This window comes from Pezoporus wallicus, unplaced genomic scaffold, assembly GCF_028554395.1.
Source record: "Pezoporus wallicus isolate ANWC-B61680 ecotype Strahan unplaced genomic scaffold, APGP_CSIRO_Pwel_v1 contig_9238, whole genome shotgun sequence".
Taxonomy (NCBI): Eukaryota; Metazoa; Chordata; class Aves; order Psittaciformes; family Psittacidae; genus Pezoporus; species Pezoporus wallicus.
Genome location: NW_026636792.1, coordinates 2,412,504 through 2,439,716, shown reverse-complemented (window position 1 = coordinate 2,439,716; position 27,213 = coordinate 2,412,504). Strand labels below are relative to the sequence as shown.

General features: G+C 40.0%; 2 protein-coding genes across 2 annotated transcripts in view; both read left to right on the top strand.

Annotated features, from left to right (window-relative positions):
* The window catches only part of ARFGEF2 (ADP ribosylation factor guanine nucleotide exchange factor 2), a 36,185-nt gene extending 27,137 nt beyond the window's left edge, over positions 1-9,048 (top strand). The window contains exons 32-39 of the mRNA XM_057401763.1: positions 140-278; positions 361-415; positions 644-758; positions 1,028-1,158; positions 1,965-2,133; positions 2,512-2,650; positions 3,629-3,746; positions 5,496-9,048. Coding sequence (XP_057257746.1) covers positions 140-278; positions 361-415; positions 644-758; positions 1,028-1,158; positions 1,965-2,133; positions 2,512-2,650; positions 3,629-3,746; positions 5,496-5,672 — 1,043 coding nt within the window. The 3' untranslated portion in view covers positions 5,673-9,048. The remainder of the gene's footprint in view (positions 1-139; positions 279-360; positions 416-643; positions 759-1,027; positions 1,159-1,964; positions 2,134-2,511; positions 2,651-3,628; positions 3,747-5,495) is intronic.
* A 451-nt stretch (positions 9,049-9,499) lies between these two features.
* CSE1L (chromosome segregation 1 like) overlaps positions 9,500-27,213 on the top strand; it is a 30,058-nt gene continuing 12,344 nt past the window's right edge. Inside the window, exons 1-16 of the mRNA XM_057401762.1 lie at positions 9,500-9,651; positions 12,399-12,494; positions 12,834-12,976; positions 16,468-16,569; positions 16,950-17,095; positions 17,400-17,490; positions 17,730-17,837; positions 18,734-18,826; positions 20,086-20,253; positions 20,348-20,477; positions 21,182-21,247; positions 23,036-23,238; positions 25,011-25,095; positions 25,805-25,866; positions 26,622-26,758; positions 26,922-27,025. Of these exons, the coding sequence (XP_057257745.1) occupies positions 12,410-12,494; positions 12,834-12,976; positions 16,468-16,569; positions 16,950-17,095; positions 17,400-17,490; positions 17,730-17,837; positions 18,734-18,826; positions 20,086-20,253; positions 20,348-20,477; positions 21,182-21,247; positions 23,036-23,238; positions 25,011-25,095; positions 25,805-25,866; positions 26,622-26,758; positions 26,922-27,025 (1,723 nt within the window). The 5' untranslated portion in view covers positions 9,500-9,651; positions 12,399-12,409. The remainder of the gene's footprint in view (positions 9,652-12,398; positions 12,495-12,833; positions 12,977-16,467; positions 16,570-16,949; positions 17,096-17,399; positions 17,491-17,729; positions 17,838-18,733; positions 18,827-20,085; positions 20,254-20,347; positions 20,478-21,181; positions 21,248-23,035; positions 23,239-25,010; positions 25,096-25,804; positions 25,867-26,621; positions 26,759-26,921; positions 27,026-27,213) is intronic.

Sequence of the window (27,213 nt, the reverse complement as noted above, 5' to 3'; positions counted from 1 at the left end):
TATTTTAGTACACTTTATTTGGTTTTGATACCATTAATTTCACAATATTGGTAAAAATGTCTAATGGGGCAGTAATGGAGAATGTTTAATTTTTCATTGATACGGTAGAATTGATAAATCTGGAACATTTCTTTCATAGATAATGAGCAGTTGGCTCGATCAGGTACAAACTGCCTAGAAAACCTGGTCATATTAAATGGACAGAAATTCAGCCCTGAAGTCTGGGGACAGACATGCAATTGTATGCTAGAAATCTTCAAAACTACTATTCCTCATGTGTAAGTTCATAAACTTAATTCTCATACAAATACTTGCTTTAAGAGCAACAGTCTTTATCTATTTTTGTTTTACTTTTTGAAGCTTGCTGACGTGGAGGCCTGCAGGGATGGAGGAAGATGTAGGTGAAAAACACTTGGTAAGAGTTAATTCAGTGCAACAAACTGACTTGAATGGTTTGTGTTAGGTTAGTTTTCAAAATATTTTTCTGTAGAAAATGTAAACTCCAGTTTTTGTTGTCAAGTACATCAGTTTGCATTTAATATAAGGAATGGACGCAGGAAGCCTTTGAATCTAAGATGTCTGCAAACTGATAGTTGTTTGGTAGTGTTTTGGATTGCTAGAACTGTTCTGCATTCTCTTCTAGGATATAGACCTGGATCACCAGTCTTTAAGCAGCATGGATAAAAACGCCTCAGAAAGAGGACAAAGTCAATTTTCAAATCCCACAGATGAGAGCTGGAAAGGTGGTCCTTATACAAGTAAGGAAAACATTCAAGTTTATTAAATAAACTTTCATAGCCATTCCTAGTCCATTTTTGTAGTTCTGTAGAGAAAGTTTTGAGGCACTTTAAACTTGGGGTACAGATGTACAACTTGTGTTTATGCCTTGCAGAGATTTTCTCTTTACAAGATAATTCACAGCATTGCTGTATCTCAAAATGTTAATGGTAATGTAGCGTTTTGCTAACCTGTTGTAAGTGAATTGTCGTAAGTTGCTTCTGAAAGTTGTATTACTCCATTTCCTTAGACCAGAAACTATTTGCTGGCCTCCTTATAAAGTGTGTGGTACAGCTGGAATTGATACAGACCATTGATAATATAGTGTTCTATCCAGCAACAAGCAAGAAGGAAGATGCTGAGCACATGGCTGCAGCTCAGGTATGGTCAGACTTACAACCTTGTTGTGGCAATAAAAGTATTAAGAGCATGGCATGCTCTCAAGTGTGTTTATGAAATAGTATATACAGTCTCTTCCTGTTTCTAACTGAGCATTACCCTGAATGTGTATCATTACTCTTAAGCTGTGCATTCAGGGTAGTGTTTTGGGGAATGGTATAGCTAAATTCCTAATGAAATTAGCTAAAACTATTGACCGTTTTTAATGAAATTTGACATTAGCCGAGGATGGGGAACTTCTACACTGTGCAGCATTTAAACTTGCACCACGTTTGGTGTTTTTTCAGAATTTAGCAGACCTACTCAGTCAGCTTGTACAGGAGAGGAAAGGTTTTATATTGTATTGCTAGGACTTTTCCATGCCTTGATAAGGGAGATTCTTTCCTTGTTGTCCTGAGGGTTTTGGGTTGTTTCTGGTTTTGTGGTTGTTTTTTTAGTTTGTGGTTTTTTTGTGTTTTTTTTGGTTTTTTGTTTGTTTGTTTTTTGGTTTTGGGTTTTTGTTTTTTTTTTTTCTTTTTCTTTTGTGTTATCACTAATTAGGATAGATCATAACTTCTCTCTTGTAAAATATCCTACTGAAAAGAGTATAACTGATATTTGAAAGACGAATCTCTTGTGTCATATTGCGAGACCAATCTGTGGTGTCATATTGCACTGTTTTGCTTCTATGTAAAAATGGAATCTGGAGTTAAAGGTATATGGTCTGTGAAGTATCAAAGTCTCTAAAGATTATATAAAAAGAATGTTATTGACATTCCTTTCCCTCCTTCCCTCCTCACCCCCTTTAGCGAGATGCACTGGATGCAGATATCCACATTGACACAGAAGACCAAGGAATGTATAAATATATGTCTTCACATCACCTCTTTAAGTTACTGGATTGTCTGCAAGAGTCTCATTCATTTTCAAAAGCCTTTAATTCAAATTATGAGCAGCGAACTGTGTTATGGAGAGCAGGTGAGGCTTTTATTTGTGTTTGATAAAAAATAGAGCTCCACTTAGAGCTTTAGCTATGGAGAGAGAAAACTACACCATTGCAATAAACTGCAGTTAATCTGAGAGTGTTGCATGCTTTTATTACTTGTCTCCTTCTTAATGATATGGATAATTCTTTTTGCTAAATTATCTGCTTTTTTGACTAAAGATACACAGTTGGTACCACTGTAGTTAAATATCTTTATAAATAGATTTGGTCTCAGTTAAAATCAAGGAGGAAATACTATCTGGACAAGAAATCATTACTGTACATTAGCGGAGGTATTGTTGATAAACTTCACCTCTTGGCAACTACAAATGTGAATGTTCCCTCTCTCCTTGTGTGTAACTGACTTCTAGGGTTCAAGGGTAAATCCAAGCCCAATCTCTTAAAACAAGAGACCAGCAGTTTGGCTTGTTGCTTGAGAATACTCTTTCGAATGTATGTGGATGAAAACCGCCGAGACTCCTGGGATGTGATACAGCAACGGCTGCTGAGGTGAGAGCAAGCTGACTTGGTTCTGCTGCCTTCTGTTCTCAGCCACTATGGTGCATCCCTGCATGCAAATGTTCTGGTTTCAGTTGCTGAGCAGAGCATGAAAGGTATATATTAGGTATATACGTACAAAAGTGGTGGTGCATGAACACTTTTCACATCTGAGTACATAATGCTGTTCAGAGGCATACAGAGTGCAGTCTGAGCTGCTGTATACCTGGAACTTGGGTAAAGGTATAAAAACACTCAAATTAGTATAAAAAGTTATTGGGGTCCCCTTTATTTGAGGAGCTGTGGGTACATAGAAGTCCAGAACATTAAGATCTAATCGAATGTGAAGAACTCTTAAACTCTCTGTTGGCACTAGTGCAGTGGATTTCAGTAGCATTCCGATTTATCAGCATCTGTGGACATACTAATCTTTTTCATGTGTAAAAGGGGAGGTCCCATGCCTCCTGCAGGTAAAGTGGCACCCCAAAAAAGCCCTGCTAAGTGCTACAGTTTATACCTTGTGTTGACGGTCTACATCAAGGACCAGAAACTTATTAATGCCATAGTAATCCCTCTTTAATCCATGATGCCAAGCAGATTTTTAATAAAGCAGTCTAGATGTGAAAGGAGAGCTCTTTCCCATTGCTGTTGCCTAAGCTGTCCCAGTGTAAGGATCAGGAAATAATGCTTGCAGGTTGAAGATGGCAACACTTTAATTACATAATGTTTATGAGGAAAATCGGACTCTTCCATCTCTGACTCCATGGCTCCTTGTTGAAACTTTCAGTTCCATTATCTGTAACAACTACTGTGACAGAAAAATATTTGAGACAAATTTTGTAATTTAAGTTATTGCAAGTGCTTGAAGACTTCACATGGAATGCATCTTGCTTTGAAACAAAATACACTATGAGAGGACAAACAATATGTGTTATACAATCTTTTCATGTGTTTTCTTTATGGCTTGTTTGAACTGTGTTGTCTCTTCAGTGTATGCAGTGAAGCCCTGGCATATTTTATTACCGTGAATTCAGAAAGCCACAGAGAAGCTTGGACTAGTCTCCTCCTGTTGCTTTTAACCAAAACACTAAAAATCAGTGATGAAAAGGTAAGAGCAGGCTGGAAGTCGGTTCTCTTTGCATTCAAGTATTTTTTTCATTTCTGTTTCTGTTGGATTCAGTTGTTATTATCATCCGTAATGCACGGTGGCCAGTTTGCTTACTCTCATTACATGTACTCCTTGAAATACAGCAGTTTTTACATCCGTTTTTTGCAAGCATTCTACACTGTAAAAGTCAAACTGCATCCATGAAATGCACAGCCATATAGAAACATTAATGGACAGAGCACTGGAACAGGTTGCCCAGGGGGGGTGTGGAGTCTCCTACATTGGAGATATTCAAGGGCTGCCTGGACAAGTTCCTGTGTGATGTACTCTAGGTTACCCTGCTCTTGCAGGAGGGTTGGACTAGATGATCTTTTGAGGTCCCTTCCAACCCTTAGGATTCTGTGATTGTGTAGGACTTGCGTATAAAAGTACATTGAGTGTGCAGTAGAGGACGGGCTTGTGCTGCATTACAGCTGCACAAGAAGGGTAGAGGTAAATTTCACCACTATAAAACTCAGTTGTGGTTCCTTGACAGTGATGACAAAAAAATAATGTTCAGGATCTTAGCCCTTTTGAGGCAAAGGTGAATGCAAATATTCACTACATTAGGATGTGCAGAGAAACTTCTAGAAGTTGGGTTTTTTTTGGTTTTCTAACTTTCCAATATTCCATGTTTTTTCAAGTGTATTTTCCCTTTTTGTTTTTTGCCCTGTATTGCAGAGTGTGTAATTTCACATCTTTCTTGTGAAGTTTGGAATGTTTTATGGCAATTTATTAATATTTGTGGTGGCTTGGCTTGTCTGTGGAGCAGCAATTCAGTGATAGCATTGTGGCTACAGTGTGCTGTGAGAATAGTTTTAACTATTTGTAGGTAAAATGCCAGTTTGGCCATTCCTTAGTACACAGTCCCAGTATCTTTTTACTATAGAAAGTTCTGTGGTGAAAGTGTCCCATTAACTTCTCCTGTAACTAACACTGAGCATTATTAGGGAAGGATAGAGGACAAAATGTATTTCTTACTGTATAAAGTCATGATAGATTTGCATCTTGAGTACTGTTTGCAGTTCTGATTCCCGTGTCAAAAGGGTGTCATAGAGCTGGAAAAGGGCTGAGAGATTTTAACAGGAAAAAGGCATATAGACTGGCTCACATACGTGGGACTGTATGTATGTTAGACTTTTACTCAGTTATCCTTTACCTGGAAAAAAAATAAAAATGACACCCATAAAGTCACTATTAGCATGAAGAGAGGGAAAGGACTGATGATTCTTACACTGGAAGAGATGGTGAATGAATGTTCTGCAGATGTCAAGTCACCGAAGGGCAAAAAAAAACCAAATACACGCAGAATGGAGAGATCTCTTCATGCACTGGTTCTGCTATGGAAGGCTTTCTTACATACCGTGGCTATTTAAAGAGGCAGATGGGACAAAGTAACACCAGAAGTGGGTGTTTCTACAAGTAGTCCCTGCTACCACCTCCAGCCTGAGCAATCCCTGAGCCACAGAACAGTCTGACTCTGTTTAGGGAAGTTGTGCCAAGTGCATGCTCAGTGGGTGGTTTCCTGTAGGCATCTGCAAAGGCTGCTGCAGAAAACGGTGCGCTTGCTGGCCCTTTGGGCACCCAGGAGGGCCTTTGATTGGGTGAGGACTTGTGTTTTAATGAGTTGCTATAGCCATGTACATAGAAAAAAATCTCTGCTTCCCTCTAGTAATAGAGAGTAACATTATTTTTTTGTATCTCTGGTAGTTTAAGGCACATGCTTCAACGTATTATCCATACTTGTGTGAAATCATGCAGTTTGACCTGATTCCTGAGCTTCGAGCTGTGCTGCGGAAGTTCTTCCTGCGTATAGGTGTTGTGTTCAAAATCTGCATAACAGAGGAGCAGATACGGACAACTGGGATGAACTTACCTTCATGGTAGCCCTAAGTGTAGGGTTGGTTACTTCAGTTTGTACATGAAGCTGTGTTCCAGAGATGGATTAAAGTGGATGGGGGAAAAATGGGACCGTGGTGCATCAATACAGCAGCAAGTTACTCTTACCAGTTGCATTTGGGGAAGAGGAAAAACAAAATCCTGTTCTGTCCATCCTACAAAACGATCAGCGGTTTTATTTAAATTATTGCTTACAGAGTTAATACAGTAGATGTAAAGTCTTTGTTTCAATGCTAGGCATCCTTATGATCAAGTCTGTCTCTTCTAGTCTTTTATCAATTGTTCAGTCTTACATCTCAGCTAAATCTGATGAATCAGCTGGATTCCTCAATAGAAATTATGCCCCTTGGAAACAACAAATATAGTTGTGTAGCCTTGTGATGTTAGCACATGTATTAATAATAAACTATACTGCAGTGGCTGATGACCACCTAAGATCACTCTGGGTCTTTCTTTGTGTGTACATGACTAGACAAGGCAGCGTGTTAATGGTGTTTGAAGTGGACAGCCTGTAAGATACTTAGGGAAGGGGTTTTCCTCCTGTTTAGCTAAAGTCACTTGTAAAACTTTTTTAGTATCAGTGCTTCATCTTCTAAGACTTACTTTAGGTTTTATGGAAGGTTTTGCATCCAGAGCACACAATAGTGAACAATTTAATACCCTGTTCAGCTTGTTAGTCTTGAGTTAACAAAACCAACTTTTAGACTTTCCCTTTACTTTCATACATTGCCAGATCATGGACAGAGCATATACAGGAATATTAAAAACAAGGTTCAAAACAAACAAACCCACCTTTTTTACACTTGAGTACATTTAGTAGTAACTGTGTCTGTTTGGAAAGTCCTGTCCTTAATACATATGAGGTTCTGCCTCTACTGCAGATTTGCAGCTTCTGATTTGTCTTTTTGTGTAAAGTGAGTTTTGTTCTCAACTGTTAGTTCCTCTTGTGAGCTAAAAAAGCCTGAATTCCCACAAAACTGCTCTTGCAAAACTAAAGCAGTTCATCCATGTACTGTAAGAGTTACAAATATGTTTCTGTGTTTTGATGGCATCTGTGAAGCAGCTTTGTTTGCCCAAGAGATTTCTCTTTCTTTCTTTGAAGTGAACCCGTTTTCTGTGACAACTGCTGCCATGACAGAATGCCAGTTTACACTTGAAACACTGCAGGACTGAGGTCTGTCGTTTGAAATAATTTATTACCAAGTTTTAAGACTTTTCTGACTGGAAGAGTGATAGGATGGGAGCAGTACTGGCTGAAGTAATGCACGCAAAGGTGTTAAATATTAACTGCTGTGCTATCCATAGTACAAACCTAAAATATAACAGTATTTAAAAACCAACCAAACCAACCAACCTACTTGAATGGTATTAACTTATTATTTTGCCTTTTGAGTTTCCTGGTAGGGTGGCCTTAGCTGAGGTTGTCTGGGGCTATTTCACTCTCAGAGCTGTTAGAATTTTTTTCTTTCCTTCCTTTTATTCTGTTAGCTGTTTCCAAAGGGTTCATATGGTGCTCTGCAGTAAACTGGGTTGTTTTACCTAAGCATTGTTTGGGAATGGATTTGCAGTCCATAGTAGTGATAAGGCTTTCACATTTTTATTTTTTAACCAAAGAAAAATAAATGGTTGTAGTTCTTTAACTTTTAAACATCCATTAGATTAAATCTATACACTACTATTTAGTAAAAGGATATATGGCTATATTTTACAATAGGAAGAGACTGAAAAAAAAAAAAGCAATGCTGATTTTTAACTTTGCTGCTTTTGAAATGTCCTTTTGTGTTGCATTTAAGTATAGTTGTTCATTCCATGGTAATGTCACTTCATCCATTACAGTAAAAGCAAAGTATTTATTTTAATTCTATTTAAATCTGTAAGAATAGGCTATTCCTTTTCTTTTGGTCCTAGATAGTCCTGAAGAAAATATCTGAAACTTTGTTAGCCTTTGAATGTGTCACTGCTTCATTGTATACCCCTATCTCCTATCCAGACACAAACTTCTGACGTTGCATGCTTTTTGTGGATCTTACAGTTTTGAAAGCCTTACAACTCGTACCTTGAAACAAGTCTCTCAATTTTCAATTAGATTAGTTGCATTGTGGGCTTTCTTTACTGTAATGTGCAACATATGTACCATCTCCGCATATAGACTAAGGGTGTTTAATCAATCCTTGCCTTCAGCCTTAGTTCTGAGAATGTTCTTTGATTAAAGCTTTTGTTGAATTTATACCATTTATAAACTGCTGAAATTAGGTGTGTGGTATCAAAACTTCCTAAACTGTAACGCATAAAGGAGAAAGGGGACTGGAATGCAACTGGATTATAACAGCCTTAATCCTGTCAATTGTCTGGAATTTATTGTACATGCTAAAGCAATAAGAATGATATGTTAAGTGTGATAACCCAAGATGGTTGTATTCACATCAGTTGTTTGGTTTCCCTTATGCAATCAGAAACAACATAACCCATAGACACCTGAATGAAGCTAAAACCGCTGAGCCAAAACTCTCATGGCTGCTCCAGATCTTGTCCTGACTCTGCTGACATAGATTCTATCTGCCTGTAATGGTTTAATTAGCTTTACTAGGACTGTGAGTGAGAACAGGGTTCTGTGTCAGCACAGCCCAGTGCAGACCAAGGCATCAGTGCAATACATGGAGTAAAAAAAGTAACTGCTTACACTTCTGAAGTAGTGTTACACAACAAGTGAAAACATAAACTGATTTACCTGCAGTGGTATAGGTAGGGAGACTGCATGATCTTTGTTATTAATCTTGTTTGGAACCCTCTAGGACGTAGTTAGGCAGGGGGTGGATGCTGAGGAAACCTCAAAAACTCCTGTTCATATTGACTCTGTTGTGTCTTACAGTACAAGAAAATAGTTACAGCCATTTATCCCTGTCTTGGATCACCAGAACCATCTAAACCCATGTTCACTAATACAGGCAAACACCCCCCAAACTTTAGCTCAGTCTTACTATGAAGAATGAGAAAGATTAAAAATATTAACTTTCAGTCTGAAGTAGAACTAAGCTTTTTCTGTCAGAATTGCAGCTCCCTTTAGTATGTTAATTCCATTTGTTCAGCACCTTTCTTTCTGTGTAAAATGTATGTTTTCACATATTTAAAATCCCTATGTCCTTTGTTTTTTTGAAGATTTCTGTATTAAGTGCATTTAATATGAGTAATTTAAGGAGAGTATTCCTTGCCAATGGATGTATACATTTTTGAGAGAATAACAAAATTATATAATATGAAAAAAAAAACTATGTAAAGTTTTCTACATGAAAATACTGTGTATAATACTGTTATAATACTCCATGCTTTAATCAAGTGGTAAATCAATAAAGTTTTAAGAAGTGTTGCTCGTTTTTTCACGTTGTTTATTAGAAGGGCAGCGAGCCTCCCGCCTGCTCTTCCACCGGGAGCAGGGATCGCCGGTGGTTTAGGGCTTGTTTTCAGTTGTGTTTTGGGGTGTTTTTAAGTACGCCTTACACCCGCCGTCCTCCCTCCTCTTGCCCGCTCCTCGCCCTAGGGGCCATGTCCCCTTTCTTAACGAGTAAGAGCCCCCGCCCTTCGGCCCTCCCCCCTTTCTGCCCTCCCATAGCCCGCCCCAGCCCGGTCCCTCCGCCGCGGCCACCTCTTCGTACCCCGGCACGGCCCCGCCGCCGCCTCCGGAACCGCAGCCCCACGCCCGTCCCGGTGGAGGCCCAGCGGCTTCGAGGGGCGCCCTGGGGCCTTGTGGGAAGAGTGTGGCCATTGGTGGCGGGGAGGGCGGCAAGGATTGGCTCACAGCGGAGCGCGTCACGGAAAGAGAGCCCGCTGATTGGTCCGACGGCCCCGCGGTGTAGCCGCCCTGCGTGATGCGGTCACGGTGCCGCCGCCGCGCCCTCTCACCGCGGTTTGAATGTGAAGCGCAGCCGGAGCTCTCGGAGCCGCCGCCGCCAGCGCCGGGGGGAGTCGCCAGGTGAGGCCGAGCCGCGCCGAACGGCGATGCTGGCGGAGGGGCTGCCTCGCAGCGTGGCGGTCCGCATGGCCCGCAGCCTGCCTCCGGTGCGCTCCGCTCTGCTCCGCGCTGCGCTCGGGCGCTGGGCCCGGGGCGCAGCGAGAGGTGCAGCTCACCATGCTGGGGTGGTTCGGCCCGCCTCCCTCAGCTCGCGATTGGTCCCAGGCCTCTGGCCCTGCGCCGTTTGCTCTTCTCATTGGCTCTCGCTGCTGCCAGTCTGGGGGCGGCGGGGAGGGGGAGGGGAGCAAGTTAGTCTGAGGGCGCTCGATGGTGCTTGGGGCTCCCCCGGCGGAACCGCAGCCCGCGTTGTGCCCGGCCCGGCTGCGGGCGGGCAGGGGCCTCAGGCGCGCCACCACCGCATGAGGTAGCGTAAGCGCCGCCGGGGGGCAGGCGCAGTCTGGCGGCGGGCGGGACGAGCGGCTGCGTCCGTCGGGTAAAGCGCCTGACGGCTTCAGGCCGGGCGAGCGCGGGGCCGGGGTGTGCGGGGCTGAGGCGGCGCGGGAGGTGATGGGCCGGGCCGCCCCGTTGGGAGCTGGGGCTGGGCAGCCGGGCTGAGGCCAGGCCCGGAGGGCTCCTCTCGCCGCTCTGTCCCGGACGGCCGCCCCGCCTCACAGTGGCCTCGCTTCTCTTCGAGGCAGCGGCGAGGGAGTGATGGGTCCCTGGGCCCTGCTGTGTAGTGAAGTAGAAAGTGAGCTTAATGATCCTCAGTGCGGTGTAGAGAGAACCTTCCCCGCTAAATCTGGACCACGAATGTCCTCAGGCGTGTAGATGGTGCTTGGCGGGTGCTGTGATGAGTGAATGCAAGAACAGAGTTCTCTGGAGTTGTTCACAAGCTGTGGAGCGCAGCCGGTCTTTGGGGGGTTTTCTTTTCCATAGGTGGTCTGTCATTAATGTGCCTGAAGGAGTTAATGCATTAAGCATATTTTATGGGTTTTCGTCTGGAGGGGTGGTCTGAAAATACTCTTATTTCCTGTGGCCTTTTTGGGAGTTGTATGTCACAACGCAGGGAAAAGCATCGTGTCACTCGGGCAAGTACCACCAGGCTTTTGTAGTGGAAAACGGACCGAATAAGAGAACAGTTAGAGAAAGGGAAGGAAATCAGAGCAAGTAGAGAGCAGGTGAAAATATTTGTCACTTTGTGTGAAGGGTTGAGTGATGGATTCAGATCCTTACGTTTGGCTTTTAGAGTGATCTCAGGGTCAGCTGCAGGTGTGTGTTTCTCACATGGGCCCCCTGGGTTGCACCTGTGTGTGAGGTATTTGTAAAAGGCCATTCAGGGCTGTCATCTCTTTCAGTTTGATTTCCTATTTGAGTCAAGATTAGTTTCCGTAAAGGATTTCTGCATAGGTTTGCATCTCAGCTGCACAGACTTCCCTGGAGCAGATAACTTACTTGGTTTTAACTATGAAAGATTTGAGTATTCGTTTCAGCGTCATAGTAGTGATGCATGAGGCTGTTTTGTAAAACAGGTGAGCCAGCTGTTATTGGTGCTGAATTTTATCAGGGTTTTATTGCTTGATGTGACTTGGTGAATGGGACTGCAGACAAGTAAACCACCAAAAGGTGAAGGGAGTGAAACATGGGAGACAAGACTCTTTAGGTAGATTTTTGACTTCTAGCAAAATATGTTGGGATCTGGATTGCTCCTTTAATATTCGGTTAATTTGAGGGTACTGCTGCTGTCTCTTTTACTGATGCAGAAGGCATAGTTCAAATGAAAATTGCCATTAAAGCCCACTGCCTTTGCAGGCATGCTTAAATAGTAACTATTTATTGCACTGATAATCAACATAGAACAAATTGAAAGTGAGATGGGCAAACTTCAGTCTCTTTTGCTAATTAGAAACTCCAGATTAAAAATGGAAATCTTTGTTTCCTCATTACTTCTGTAGAGAGTGAACTGTGCTGCTGGTGGTAAGAAGGGTGGACAGATTGACGAGGGTATCCTGAGCATGCCCATTAAAGCATGACTTGCTGCTGGTTTAGTGTTACTGTAAGTTTAATTATTCCAATTAAAGCTGTGAAGTAAATAGATCGCTGAGGTTAGTGTGAGAATATGTGTGGGAGGCTTACTAGAGAGGAGTAATTTAGACTTATTGCACAGAGTAACTCTGTAATAGGTATTGCAGTTTAAATTAACTCCCACCCTCCTCTCAGGTAATTTTAGAGGGTGGACAAACCCTGTGGCTTTGCACAGTCTTTTGTCTCTATAAAAAATTAAGTTTCTGTTAAGTGTTTCATTAAGTGTATTTAATTTTAAGCAAGCCTTGACTCTCCAATGTACTTTGAAGTGTTATATTTACGATTCTGTAGGGCAGGACTATTCTGCTTTTTCAACCAAGAATATGATTTTAGGGCTGAGAGTAGTTCTCAAAAGCAAACACAAACTCTTGTCCTGAAAGGGCAAGAGATCATCTTTGGCTGTACCTGTGATTGCTGTATTTGTGATTCTGTTCTAGGAGTTTGGTTTCAGTAAACTAAAAAATAACAGTTACTTGTCATTGAAGAAATAGAATGTGTTCTGATTTGTGCTTAGTGCATGGTAACTTGTTTTATTGCGTGAGGTAGGGAAGATAGGGCCATGATTTATGAGGTGTGGTCAGAAAGAACTGATGTGTGCCTTCTGTGGAATCTAGTTTTACATATATGTATCTAATAGGATAGATTTCCTGATCTGTATTTATAACTAAACTACTTGTGGGTTTTAGGTTCTGCCAAAATGGAGCTGAGTGATGCCAATTTACAGACTTTAACTGAATATCTAAAGAAAACACTAGATCCAGATCCTGCTATAAGGCGTCCTGGTAAGTGATTCTCATGACTGACCAAAAAAGGTTTGGTTTCTTTCCGGCTCTTCCAAGGTTTACTTCTACCAGGTTATGACCTTTAAAAATGGTGGGGAGGCGATATTTCCACATCCTGCTTTGAAGTGAGAGCTTTTGTTAATAGCAGAAGCATTATAAAGGGCTAATTAGTAAAGAAGGTACAGTACCTTTTGTCAGACTTGCTCTGTGTTTCTGTTCTTCTGAAACTCTGGGAAGTGTTCATGTGTTGATTGTTTTAAGTGGACACTTGAGGAACCATGGGACTCTTATTAGAAAAATCAGTCCAGCTTTTGCTAACCTTCCTGTATTCTCTTACAGCGGAAAAGTTTCTTGAGTCAGTTGAAGGAAACCAGAATTATCCATTGTTACTCTTAACACTGCTGGAGAAATCACAGGAAAATGTCATCAAAGTTTGTGCATCTGTAACATTCAAGAATTATATTAAAAGGAACTGGAGAATTGTAGGTATCCTAGTGAATAGTTGTGCTAAGATTTAATAATCCTTTTAAGGTATAATAAGGTATTCTACAGTAACCTTGAAGAACGTACGTATGTCTGTACTCTGAAAGAAATTAATCATTCAGAGAGAAAACAAGGTGTAATTTACTGGTGGGGCACTAAAACCTGAACTATTGGAGTCCATTTTATTAAAAAGAGCTACAGCTGGGTGATAAAATGGTGAACAAATAATTTTGTCTGTTATATGCATATTTTGCAGAACAGAATATTTAAAGCCCATTTAACTAACAGTAATATTATTTAAACTGAAATGATTGTGAAGTGTCTGTATAGAGGAGCTGGCCAATTTGGCCTGTATCTATTGTCCTGGTGTTACAAAGATTTCAAGCCAGCCCTGCAGCTGAATGTGATGATACTAGTTTCTCTTTCATGTTAATGCTTCTGGGTCACAGAATAGTGTGGAGCAGTTTATATTGGTGGCCTTGCCAGTTTAACACTTGGAAGTATTTGTAGACATCAGACAGAAGTATTGCTGGTTAATCCTTTTTTTAATCCTTTGTTTTGAAGAGTTCAGAAATGTTTTTGACTCAGCTTTTAACATTCATGAAATCTAATTTGTGGTAGAAAGTATTGCATTTACGAGCTCAGCTCCTTCAGCAATGAGAGGTTTTAATTGATTAAACAGAATGTGTCTCACTGAAAGTACTGTTTGAATCTGGAAAATAGCAAATGTATAATGTTGCTTTACTATAGGGGAAACTGGTATTTCATCGTTACATCTTAGCTAGTACCTACTTACAGATTTGCATGTGATTTCTCCCCTACCCCTCATATTAACATTAGGAAGCTGTAGCAGTTCTAGAACTGGTGATGTTTGATAAGATCAGCATGTTCAGTCTGGCACGAAATTTCTAGAACTTGGTTTCTGTAATGCTGTGTTCTCAGTCATTTCCCCCAGATTGCATCTTTATCTGTAGTATATTGTAAGTAGAAATAATGTTCTGTTATGGAAAAATCTATAAGTGGCTTCCTTCTTATGGATTGCTGATGTAACATGTTGTTTTGGAGTAGGTGGATATGCTATGCAGTAGGCGCATCCAGAGGGCTGTTACGATTGCTCTGTGGCTTCAAGTACATTGTTTTGTCCAAAATTGAAGCTTTTATTTCATGAGCAGCTGTATGAATATAAAATACAGCTGTAAGGCTGGCTTACCTACATCACATGGTTTAATTCAGCAGCCATGAACCTGACTAATACAAAGCCCAGTGAAAGTAAAAGGGTCTCTTCTATTCAAGGGCTTCAATTTGGTAGAGCATGGAGAGCCAGAGGGACAGGGCATTTCTGGGGAGAGAAAAGAGTTTGCTTTGTTTAAATTTATTTTGAAGGATGTACAGAACACTCAGCTCTGTGCTGCCTCTCATGTCCTGTTAAAAGGTCTCATTTCTTTGAAAAAATCTCATCTATAACTCCAGAGTAGGATTTGCTGTTGCTGAGCTCTCCACTTTCTCTGTCCCCATGTATCAGAATACATAGCAGTGAGCCCTGCCTCCCTGCTTGGAGCTTGCCTCATACTCTGACCACTGCTTTTCATATGATATGAACTTGTAAACCTTAGGTTTTAAAGATATCATCTTTTTGCGGTTTTTAATGTATGTATAGTTATTCTGTACATTCTTCTGATTAGTGCAGTGTGATAGAAGAGGAAAAGCAAGTTCTGTGTGACTTATTTTTATAACTGCTTCTTTATATAATCATAGAGTCATTTAGGTTGGATATAACCTTTAAGATCATTGAGTCCCACTGTTAACCTGCCACTGACAAGTGCACTGCTAAATCATGTCCCATATGTACACATCATTAAAATATCTCCAGGGATGGGGCCCCACCACTTCCCTGGGCAGCCTGTTCAATGATTGACAATCCTTTTAGTAAATAAATTTTTCCTAATATCCAATCTAAACCTCCCCTGGTGCAACTTGAGGCCATCTCCTCTTGTCCTATCACTTGTTACTTGGGAGAAGAGACTGACCCCCACCTTGTTAGCTGAAAGGACGTTGTAGGTGTAGAGAGCAAGGTCTCCTCAGCCTCATTTTCTCCAGGCTCAACAACCTCAGTTCACTCAGTCACTCCTCATAAGATCTGTGCTCTAGACCCTTCACCAGCTTCATTCACCTTCTCTTGACATGCTCCAGCACCTTAATGTCTTTCTCATAGTGAGGGGCCTCAAACTGAACACAGTTTCTAAGGTGTAGCTTCACCAGTGCTGACTACAAGGAGACAGTCTCTTTTGTAGTCCTGCTGGCCACACTATTGCTGATACAGGCCAGGATGCTGTTGGCTTTCTTGGCCACCTGGGCACAAGGTGGGTCATATTTAGCTGACTGTTGACCAGCATCTCCAGGTCCTTTTCTGCTGAGCAGCTTTCCATCTACTCTTCCCAAGTCTGGAGCATTCCATGGCATTGTTGTTACCCAAGTGCAGGACCCAGCACTGAACCTTGTTGAGCCTCATACCACTGGCCTTGGCCCATGGATCCAGCCTGTCCAGATCCCTCTGCACAGCCTTCCTGCCCTCCAGCAGATAAACACTCTTACCCAGCTTTGTGGTGCCTGCAAACTGACTGAGGATGCACTTGATTCCCTCATTGACATCATTGATGAAGATATTAAACAGAGCTGGCCCCACCAATGAGCCCTGAGGAACATCGCATTTGACTGATGTTAAGAGCCAAAGCATAACTGGAAATTTTGAAATTGCTATGTTATTTTTTAAGTTTGCAGGAACATGATAAAAGGGACATGAGAAGGAGGGTAATGGCATCTAAAGGTCATTGAATTGCTCTCTGTAGGTGCTGACCTATTTTAATTGCTGGATAATTACTAGGTTTCTAAACTTCAGTGCTGTCATCACAAGTAGTGTGACTATCATGGCTGTCACTGGTTGGTGACAAGCCTCCGTATTTTATGTCTCTAGTAGAGACTGTAATTACTACTGCTTGGCACTACTGCCTGATTGATACTTTGATTGGATAACTCTTAAAGTCAGTGTTATGATTTTGATTGTGTAACTTGCATCTTCATGTACAGTTTCTAGAAAGTGTGGCTTGAGGCAGCTAGCACAAAACAGATCTTCAATGTCAGCAGAAGTGAGGATAGAGGTGTGATTTTGTGGTGGAAGAGGAGACTGTTGGTTAAACATGTGTATTATTGGCAAATGCACCCACCCTTGCTACTGCTGAATTGCTGATTTGAGAAGTTTCTATTAGAGAAGGAGAAAGAACTAGTTCAAAGTTTTACAGAAGGATTTAATTCCTTCCAACTTTTTTTGGGTGCTACTGTTACAGATTCACTATAGGCAATATTTTAAACAGGTCTTATTAGTTTCTTTAACAATCTCATAGTTACATAAGTCAGTATAAGCAGTTGGTTTCTGAAATGCTGATAGTCACTTGTTTCCTGGAGTGTACTGACTTAATTACTGGTTTAATTTCAGGTTGAGGATGAACCGAACAAAATATGTGAATCAGACAGGATAGCCATTAAAGCCAACATAGTGCCCTTGATGCTTAGCAGCCCAGAACAAATTCAAAAACAGGTAATATGTCAATTCCTGGTTGTGTTCATGAGGCTTTTGGAGTATTTTAAGCATGTCTAGAGGCTCTGGTTATTAGCAGAGCTCAGTTCTCTTACCAACACGGTCATCCTGGTCCACATAACTTGGAGTGTATTGTTATAGCTACTCCTAACTGCTTTAATTTTATTTTTTAAAAGGTAGTTAAAATATTATAGCTACATTCTAGTATTAGGCAGCTAAACATAATGTGACATTTATTTGTGATGAAAAGTAGTAGGTATTTAACCCAATGATTTTTGAATCTGACAACAATAACAAGTATTTTCCCAGATATTTGCAACATCTTATGTAACTGTGAGGAACTCACTATTTATATCATGTAATGGTTGTTTCCTTTCCAGTTAAGTGATGCTATTAGTATTATTGGTCGGGAAGACTTTCCTCAGAAATGGCCAGACTTGCTGACAGAAATGGTGAATCGCTTTCAAAGTGGAGATTTCTATGTCATCAATGGGGTCTTGCGCACTGCTCACTCTTTATTTAAAAGGTATTGGAAATAAGGGAGTTAGTATATGGATTGTAAAATTGCTGTTCAACTCTAAATTTTTACCGTTAGGCTTAATCTTGTAGATTTACAAAGTCTACACTTGTGGTCTCTACTTGTACTTACTGTTATTTTTAGTAAGACTTTAAATGCTTATTTAATTTACACCTTGCATGGCCTTGAGCTATGTTGTTTAGTTCTTGTTTACTTGACAGTATTTGTTTTAAGGTCCAGCACTTGAATTGTATGCAAGTTAAAATAGTAATGAATGTGAAGATTGTATTCTATTTTCTCTTCCACTTCTCAGGTACCGCCATGAATTTAAGTCAAATGAATTATGGACAGAGATCAAACTTGTCCTCGATGGCTTTGCTTTGCCCTTGACAAATCTCTTTAAGGTATTTCTTGTTGAGTCATTTCTAAAACAGGTTTAAAGTTTTGTAATGCTCATTGTGAATGCTGTAAAATGAAAACTCAGGAATAATTGCTTTGAAACTTTAATGGGGTTCGAACTAAAGGGGAGGAAAAGGAACTCTGTTTTCTGGTTTAAAAAAGGAATGAAGTTACATGACTTTTCAGTGTACTTGCCAATGTGGTTTGTGTGTATTACATGACTGAATCATATGTCTTTTTCCAGGCAACTATTGAACTTTGCAGCACACATGCAAATGATGCTAGTGCTTTGAAGGTTCTCTTTTCTTCCCTCATTCTAATTGCGAAGCTGTTCTACAGTTTAAATTTTCAGGTGAATCTCCTTGTTCTTCTAATAGTTCTACTTTGATCTCGTGGAGCTGTTATGCTCTTATTTATAGAATCAATTTGAGGCAGCTCTTAAGGCCATGCTTTATCACAAAAATAATAGTTGACAGTCTGCATCAATGCTGGAGTAAAGGCACAGTAAGGATGGGGTTAGTTAACACATTAGTTTGGCCCTATCTAAAAAGTTCAAGGAGTCTAAGCTGGTGGTGTAGCAAGGAGGTGTTGTGCAGGTAGTTCCCAGAGTATGAGCTGTGAAAGAAGTCAAGTGCCTGAGTTTGTACTCACTGTCCTTCTTAATACATACGTCTTTACTGACATGAACTCAGGCATGTAGATGAAAGTCAGTTAAAAGCTAGTAGCTCTGTAGCACTGTAACAGTGAGTAATTCTGGTAGGAGTGTGGGTTTTTTGTTTTGAAACTGGATGTTAATGTCTAACATTATTAAATAAATGCACTATATAAAAAATGCTAAAAAGCTACTTTGAGGTGACATATACTTTTAGTGTCTCAACATGAACAGGAGTCTGTGAAGTGCCTTGATTGCTTGGGCTTTTTTTCCATATTGAGCAAAAGAGCAAGCTGGAATTAAACGGGAGGCTTGTGCTTTCTTGTTCTGAGAGTAAGAAGCAATAACCTTTCTTTACAAAGCTGTAGGCTGTATAGGGTGTGAGCAACTAGTTTATTTGGAAAAACCATTCGAAAGCCTCTATCTGGAGGGATTTCATTTGGGAGGAGGAGGGAGAAGTGTTTTTTTTGCTGACTGTTTTCCACACTTTGTGGTTTCTCATTAGATTATAAGGTGGATACATACTACTTACTAGGTGTGTTATCTAAGCAATGCAAGCTGAAATTAAAATCTAGATTTATGCTTTTCCTTCACAGGATCTTCCCGAGTTTTTTGAAGATAACATGGAAACGTGGATGACAAATTTTCACAGTCTCTTAACTTTAGATAATAAACTTTTGCAGACTGATGTAAGTACTGCATAAACCTCCTGGTTTGCATCTGTGTAGTGCAGAGGGAGAACTTAATCTAACTCTGAACAATGCAATGTTTCCTTTACTGGGTAAACAAAGGAATAGAATGAGGATAAGGAGATGGGGTTTAAGAGGAGTTGCATTGTCTAAATTTGAGGTCCAGTTCTTGAAGCGGTATCTCAGTTACAGGTATACCCAGCTGTGCATGGAAAGCAAATTACAGATACTCATCAATGAGTAGATTCTTTAAGGGACTTCTGCTGAAGTAACTTGGTCTTTAGAGTCAGAGTGCTCAGGTTTTCTGTATCTTTCAGGTGTTTCGATGCACTATGTTTTAGAAAACCAGGGTACTTTTAACTTGAAACAGTTGAACATAGAAGGCATGACATCGTTAAGTACTTCAGTTTAGCATTTTGTCTAGTTATGAGAAATAGTAATTTTACGTGTGAAAGATGATACCAAGTCATCAAAGTTCAACTGAATTTTGTGCAAGCTTTCTCCATTTTAAATGTCTTTGAGATGCAGTACAATAGTTTGCCACGTGGTGGAGACAAATCAAATCTGTAAATTTCTTTACATAAGGAGGCATGTTGAGTGTGTTCTGAGTTCCACAGTTGTTTCAGTCTAACGCTGCTGCTGGGAGAAGCTTTGTTGCTCTTTTCTCTTGTGTCTGTGGGCTATTTCCCAGCACAGACATTTATGCAGCTGTGTGTTGAACTGAGTCAGGAAGTGATAGGCATTAAAACTGAAAAGTGGGGACTGGATGGAGACAGAACTGGGGTGGTGGTTGGTTGGTTGGGGTTTTGTTTGCTTTAATTCCAGCTCAGTTTCCCAGTTCACTTTCCTTTGTGGTTCCATGACCATTTGTGCTGGTATGGGGAATGGGACTACTTTTACAACTACTGCCTTTTGAAGTAGCAAGATACAATGTCTTCTAAGCATATTGTTCTCAGTGCCTTGTGTTGTCTTTTTTCCCTATTAGATTTGTAAATTAATTTCATGTCAAACTGTATCAGGTCTAAATGATTTAAAGTGCATAGTACTTTAATTAGAAATGTAGGTATGATTTATAACTTGCAGTGCAGTTCCAGTATACTTCAGCAAAATACTCTAATTGAAGAGACATGAGAGGGATTTCTTTCACCTATTTAGAACAAGCTAAAATAATAGCATAAATACTTCCTTCAGAGATGTCTATACTTTTATGTAGTGTTGAAGTTTGGATGTTTTAAGTTGTTAGTTTTGTTTTATGTGAGGATGAAGAGGAAGCTGGATTACTGGAGCTCTTGAAATCACAAATTTGTGATAATGCTGCGCTATATGCCCAAAAATACGATGAAGAATTCCAGCCCTACCTGCCACGTTTTGTGACAGCAATCTGGAATCTGTTAGTCACAACGGGCCAGGAAGTGAAGTATGATTTGGTAAGTTGTTTTAAACTGATTTTGTTAAGTCTAATAGTGAATTATAAGTTGGTCAGACATGCTAAAACTGTATGTTCTGTTTGTGTTGTTCTAGCTGGTTAGTAATGCAATCCAGTTTCTGGCCTCTGTTTGTGAGAGACCCCATTATAAGCATTTGTTTGAAGACCAGAATACATTGACAAGCATCTGTGAAAAAGTTATTGTTCCCAATATGGAATTTAGAGGTAACTGTTTGAGTCTTAAGTTTTCAAAGACACAATAATATCTAACTGTAATTATGATATGTTGCTTTGCTGGACTAAGAACCAAGGATTATCTCTTATGTACTTTAGTACGAGATTCAAAACTAAGTTTCTGTAACTTATTGCTGTCCTAAGTAGAATTGTGTGAATATATCTAGTAATTTTTTTCTCTTACTTTTCAGTTTGAGATGCTAGTATAGGAAATGTAGGTTGTGTACCACTAATAACTTTTCATGCTTAACATTTGTATCAAGGAGTATAAATAGGTGTGGATATTAAGCCTACTAAATTGTAACATCTATTTATCCACGTTTGGAGGGGGTCACATTGATCCTAATATATAAAATGCAGTGAAAATATATTGCAGTGATAGAAACTTCCCTCTTTCTTAAGTCTTTGAGCCAGGAATCTTCTTTAAATACACTTAGTGTTGAATATGGCTTGCCTCTGTTTATCTGTGCTTTTCCCAATTTTTAAACCTGGAATGAGTCAGCTCAGGAGTATGAAAGACCGATTTGTGAGGCAGCAGCAAGCTAAACAGGCTACTCGGGATACTTATGATTAATTTGTATTAGTGCTATAGGAAAGTACTTGGAAGAAATAGCAAGTTGATGGTAATACACCTTTTTATCATAAAAAAACACTAGAGACTTCGGTATTTAAATCTCTGCATTTTGTATTTTCAGCTGCTGATGAAGAAGCATTTGAAGATAATTCTGAAGAATATATAAGAAGGGATTTGGAAGGATCTGGTAATCCACAGATTTATACTAAGAATACTTGGTCTTTAAATGTAGCTCTGAAGAGTTGAAACAATTTTTAAATTGGGAAGGTTCCCCCCACCTCCTCCAAGAGATTTTATCCAGGTTTTGATCGAGTCTGCTGTCACGATTTCCCATCACAGTGTCTTCTCATTTTAAAAATGTTCCTATGGGGTTTTTTCCTTAATTGGATTGGTATGTCTCCTGCACTGCACACGTTCTCATTTCAGCAAATATAGCCTGTAAGTCAACACGGAATAGTAGCCACAGTTGTGTATTTAGTTCCTATGCATAGAGTTTTAAATAACATGGAGAGACTGTGTCTGTATTTAGTAGTCTCTCATGTTTAACTGAAATTCTGACTGGTGTTGCATGCAAATCTGTGATCAAGCTAGCTGGACAGCAGCCAGCCCTTGTACACAGGCACTGTGTTCAAACCAATACAGTAACCGCCCTGAAAGCACACTGCTGTGCTAAGAGAGCTACTTGATTTTCTGATTGTAGCTGCCTGGGCTTCAGCCAGGTCAGAGCACAAACGAACCAGATCTCGGTCTGTGTGACAGTTCTGGATATGCTGTTCTGTGCTGCTCACGGTTTGCTGAGCAACACTTTTACAGTAATAATCTTAGAAATAGATTCTTAAATCTATTAAGATGAATAGATATAGGCATGCAGGATTAGCTACATTTTAGGTATTTGTGAAGCTTTTGTTTGTCAGCTACTTCTGCTCTTAGGAGAATAGAGGCAAGAAATATTTGTGTTCTTCAGAGATAAATTTAGAAATGTCCTCTGTTGCACTTAAATTGACTTGCTTTATTTTCCTTCTCTCCCTTCTGTTAGTACACTGTAGTAAAGGCCATCTGACTTTTTTTTTCTTTTCTTTTTCTTTTTTTTTTTTTTTAAGGCATTTTCACAGATCCTCTCCTCCCCTTTTTTCTTTTTTTTTCTTTTCTTTTCAAAACTGCACTGGTTCAGCAGTGGGATGAGGGAGAGAATGGGAATAGTAGAAGTGAGAAGACTCCTGGATAGAAATTAAGACAGTTTGAGTAAAAGAAAGAGGAAGAAAAGACAAGGGGGGTGAGGAAGTCAATGACTTGCTGCCTCCTACAAGTAGACTGATGCCCACCTTGCCCCTAAGCAATGGCTGCGGCCCCAAAAATCCCTGCTCAGTTTTTATTGCTGAGCATGGTGTTACATGGCTTGGAATAAGCCTTTGGTCAGTTTAGATCAGCTGTCCAGGTTGTGTCCCCTTCCGACTCCTTGCCCTCCCCCAGCCTACTTGCTGGGAAGGCAGAGCAGGGAAACAGAGAAAGCCTTGACACTGTGCGAGCACTCTGTAGCAACAAGCAAAACACTGGGGTGTTACCAACAGTTTTAGTCACTAGTACAAAACACAGCACCACATGGGCTGCTATGAAGAAAATTTAACTCCATCCCAACCAGACCAAGTACATTGTGGTGCATAATTGTCAAGATTAAAAGCCTGGCCCTGCATGCCTGCGGAAACATTCTTTAGAGGGCAGTAAAACCTGTGAGCACACAGGCAGTATTGGTGGGTGTTCATTCCTCTCTTTGTTGTACAAATAGTCCCTGTTATGATAGTAACAGTCTTTTTAGTAAAAGACTTAAAAATGTGTTGTTATGTATCAGTGTGGAGGAGTGCAATAATTAACATAAGGTGTGGCTGTAGTTTGAGAATCTGTATATTGTGTGTTATGTTCATTACTATGAAAAGCTGTATGCTTTCTTGTAGCCAAAGAATGTTTGGTTCTCATGCAGATATTGACACCAGGCGCAGAGCAGCTTGTGACCTGGTCAGAGGCTTGTGCAGATTTTTTGAAGGACCTGTGACAGGGATTTTTTCTGGCTATGTTAATTCTATGCTGCAAGAATATGCAAAGAATCCATCTGTCAACTGGAAGCACAAAGATGCAGCTATTTACCTTGTTACGTCTTTGGCATCCAAAGCTCAAACACAGAAGGTACTTGCACATTCTATTCATTTTAATCCATATTCATTCAAACACTACAGTGTGCATGAGGACTGTGATTCGTTTTATGCTGCTTCAGAATGGCAGTAACTGTGTTTCTAGTAGTTTAATTTTGATGAGACTGAAAGTTGCCCATTATATAATCCTGTTACAGTTGTTAATTTGTTGGTGTCTGATCTTCAGATAGATTGGGCAAAGTCAACGACCATTTGGTGGGTCTTACTAGCGTGTATGAAGCAGCTATACAGTGCTACACAATTAGCTTGGGTCTAGAACCTCTGAACTTTTAAACAGTACTGAGCCAGTTTGTAAGCCATGGAAGGCCAAATTTAGCTTTACAGGAGATAATCAGAAGTGTTAAGCAGACTAGAAGGAAAGTGACTTACAGTTCTTGTCATTAAGTTTCCTGTTATTTGAGTGTTTATGATTTGGAAATGGCATGTGAATTATAATGATGGTTGGAAACTGATCTCATTACTTGTTTGGAGAGAGTAACTAATTGGCTTGATACATTGAAAAGCCACACCTGACCTGAACTACATTTGGAAATAGTATCATTGTATCAAATGTCTCAGGACAGATCTTAATACAACAGTTAATCATAGAACCATGGAATGGTTTGGGTGGGAAGGGACCTTAAAACTCATCCAGCTCAAACCCCCTGCCATGGGCAGGGACACCTTCCACTAGAGCAGCTTGCTCCAAGCGCTCTGCAGCTTGGCCTTGAACACTGCCAGGGATGGGGCAGCCACAGCTACTCTGGGCACCCTGTGCTAGCACCTCAGCACCCTCACAGGGAAGAACTTCCTGATATCTAATCTAAATCTCCCCTCTGTCAGGTTAAAGCCATGCCCTCTTTTCCTGTCCCTACAAGTCCTTGTTAAAAGGCCTTCTCCAGGTTTCTTATCAGCCCCTTTAAGCACTGGAAGCTGCTCTAAGGTCTCCCCTGGAGCCTTCTCTTCTCCAGGCTGAACCAGCCTGGCTCCACAGCATGTCATCAAATAATACCAAATAAAATAAAGTTTTTAAATGTTATTACAGTTCAGATCTCCGTGGCTTTACAAGACAGCTTTGAGACAAACCTAGTAAAACATGTCGCATGGCATCGCTGCACAGTTTTGCTGAAGGTTATTGGTCTTTTCCTGAAACTCCAGTTACGAACCACTGCACAGCAGTTGCTAGTAATAGTACTGTGTACTGGGAACCAGGGTCTTCCAGCAGTTAGTAAACTGCTAACTTGTACATCTTTCATTTCTGTGCTGTTCAGTGGCAAAGATGGGATAACATCACTTAGAACACTTGATTGATAAAATATGCATCTGAAAACCCTGTTTTAAAAATCAGTTGCATTTTCTGTAAGAGAAAACTTAAGTAGTCATTATTTTGCGGCTGTAATTCAGAATTGGAGTCGGACTCCTAAACTTTCCCTTGTTAAAAGGCCTATCATAAAAAGAAGGGTCAAGTTAATGAGATGCTGATATTTTCTGCCTAAAATTGTGGTTGATTATTACTATGCTATATGCTGCTGTTCAACTCAGAGTTGATAACTTTGAACCTCAGTAGCGCTACAGCTGAAACCTAGACACTAAAAACATTAAGAAAAAGAAATTGGGTGGCTCTCTGTCATAAACACAGTTTGAACAAGCTCATCACATGCATGCACACTTCAGATTACTTTTCCTATTCCTTTTTATGTGCTTTTAATAAAACTAGCTGGATATCAACATCTAAAACCAGAGCTGGTTTGTTTTTTGCTTTTTTAGCATGGAATAACACAAGCCAACGAACTTGTAAATCTGACAGAATTCTTTGTGAATCACATTCAACCTGACTTAAAGTCTGCAAGTGGTAAGTCTGTGTTAATTTTGGTATGACATTTTTTATGATACAGCTACAGTCTTGACAGTGACCATTGTTTCTTGAAGCTCAAGAACTCCTATCTCAGCATAATCTGAGACAGAAGGCTGTGTCACCTGGCACACAGAAGCAATTCAAATTTGTTTGGCCAGCAGTGAATGAGCTTTCAAACAAAGGTGGATTGCCACATGCTATCTTCAAGATCAGAGCATGCACGCACATGGTTGCTATTAGCTACATGTTTGAAGTAATTGAATCAGAGTGATTTGATTTCTGTATTTGAGACTATGGCAAACTTCTGTGCCATACAAACCCCTGAATATCAGCCCATATTTACGAGCTTAGGGATGTCTAGATTTAAGCCACATGATTTATGCCTCAGCAATTATCTTATATTTGGAATGTAGTGGGTTGTCTTGGAATATGTAATTGGAGGCTAAAATGGGAGCCAAAGGGGAAATGTCATGTGAAAGTGTTGGACCTTACACTTAATGGTACTAGGGCATGATTTGTACCTAAAGCTGATACTTTGTCAAACAGTGCCCATACAGAAATGCTGAAACCAAGCAATGTAGGACAACACTGTGTGTATTACTTTTTAAAAAGTAAAATCATGCCTTAATGTCATCTCTATATATATGTTCAGTAGGCACATATATATGAAAAGTGTCAACACAATTCTTGTATTTTTCTATTGCAGTGAATGAATTCCCTGTGCTAAAAGCAGATGGTATCAAATATATCATGATTTTTAGAAACCAAGTAAGTTTCTCCTTTACTCTTATGGAAAAAACATACTGTAGTTTTGTTACTTTATACTTGCCAAGCCTAATTTATCTTACTTGGCCATATGTTAACTCAACAGGTGTTTCACAGTCATATATAACACTTCAAGCTGCATTTTTAGTTTTGAAAGTGAATGATATTGTTATAAATATCCAGTTAACATGTAGTCTGTATGCTCTCCATATGCTGTGAGAGCACTGAACATCTTATCTTAGCGTGCTCAGTTCTGTGACACTCAGGCTTTTCCAAGTGAATGTTAGTCTAAATATACTTGATTGCTCGTATCATTGCAGTGGTTGTTAAACAGAGCACAGCAACTTTGTGCTTTTCTGATTTGTGAGATGCAGTAATGAAAATGTAATTTTACATGGTAGATTACCTTTATTCATCTCCTGTGAAATATCTGTAGTTGGTTGGGTTTCTTTTAAGCTTGGTATTTTTTTTAATTGCCTGTTACAGTAAAATGGAAAAAGAAATACACATTTGCAGTATATGCATTTACTATTGAACAAATGTAACATTAATGTTCGGGGGAAGTATGCAGGCAATGACAGAAATAGGTACCTCTTGGTTGTCAAGGTGCAATTTAGCAACTGGAGGAGCCTCCTAAGATTTCTTCCTTTGCCAAGCTTTCAGTTTGCAGCTGATGAGCTCAGTGTGGTTATGCTCTAGTGTTGAACCATCTGTAGTTTTATGTAACACATGTATAATTTGTTGCTATATTTTTGTAGGTACCTAAAGAACAACTGTTAATATCTATTCCTCTCTTAATCAATCACCTTCAAGCAGAAAGTATTGTGGTCCATACTTACGCAGCCCATGCTCTTGAAAGACTGTTTACCATGAGGGGGACAAATAATACTACCCTGTAAGTTTTCAAGTAGAAATAAGTTCACTGCTACACAGGTTTTGTCCATAAGAACAGAGAAATATCTATAGGGGATCTTTTATTTCTTAGTATTACAGTATTGTAAAATGCTTGAAGTTTGTGGATATCTTTCATCATTAAAGAGCTGTGCTTTACTTAACAGCATTACAGCTGCAGAAATGGCACCATTTGTGGAAGTGCTATTAACAAACCTTTTTAAAGCGCTGACACTTCCTGGCTCATCTGAAAATGAATACATTATGAAAGGTAAATGCTTTGTGGTCTGCAATATAAGAGTAACTTTTGTTAACTTGAGGTCAAGGCTTATAGTTACATGCTGCTGAGATTTTTCTTTGAAAAACCTAATTTATCCAAACATGCTGAAGAGTTTTGCGCAGCCTACCATTATTTACCAGCCTGTATTAAGTTGTCTCTGACTGAATTTATGGTACCAA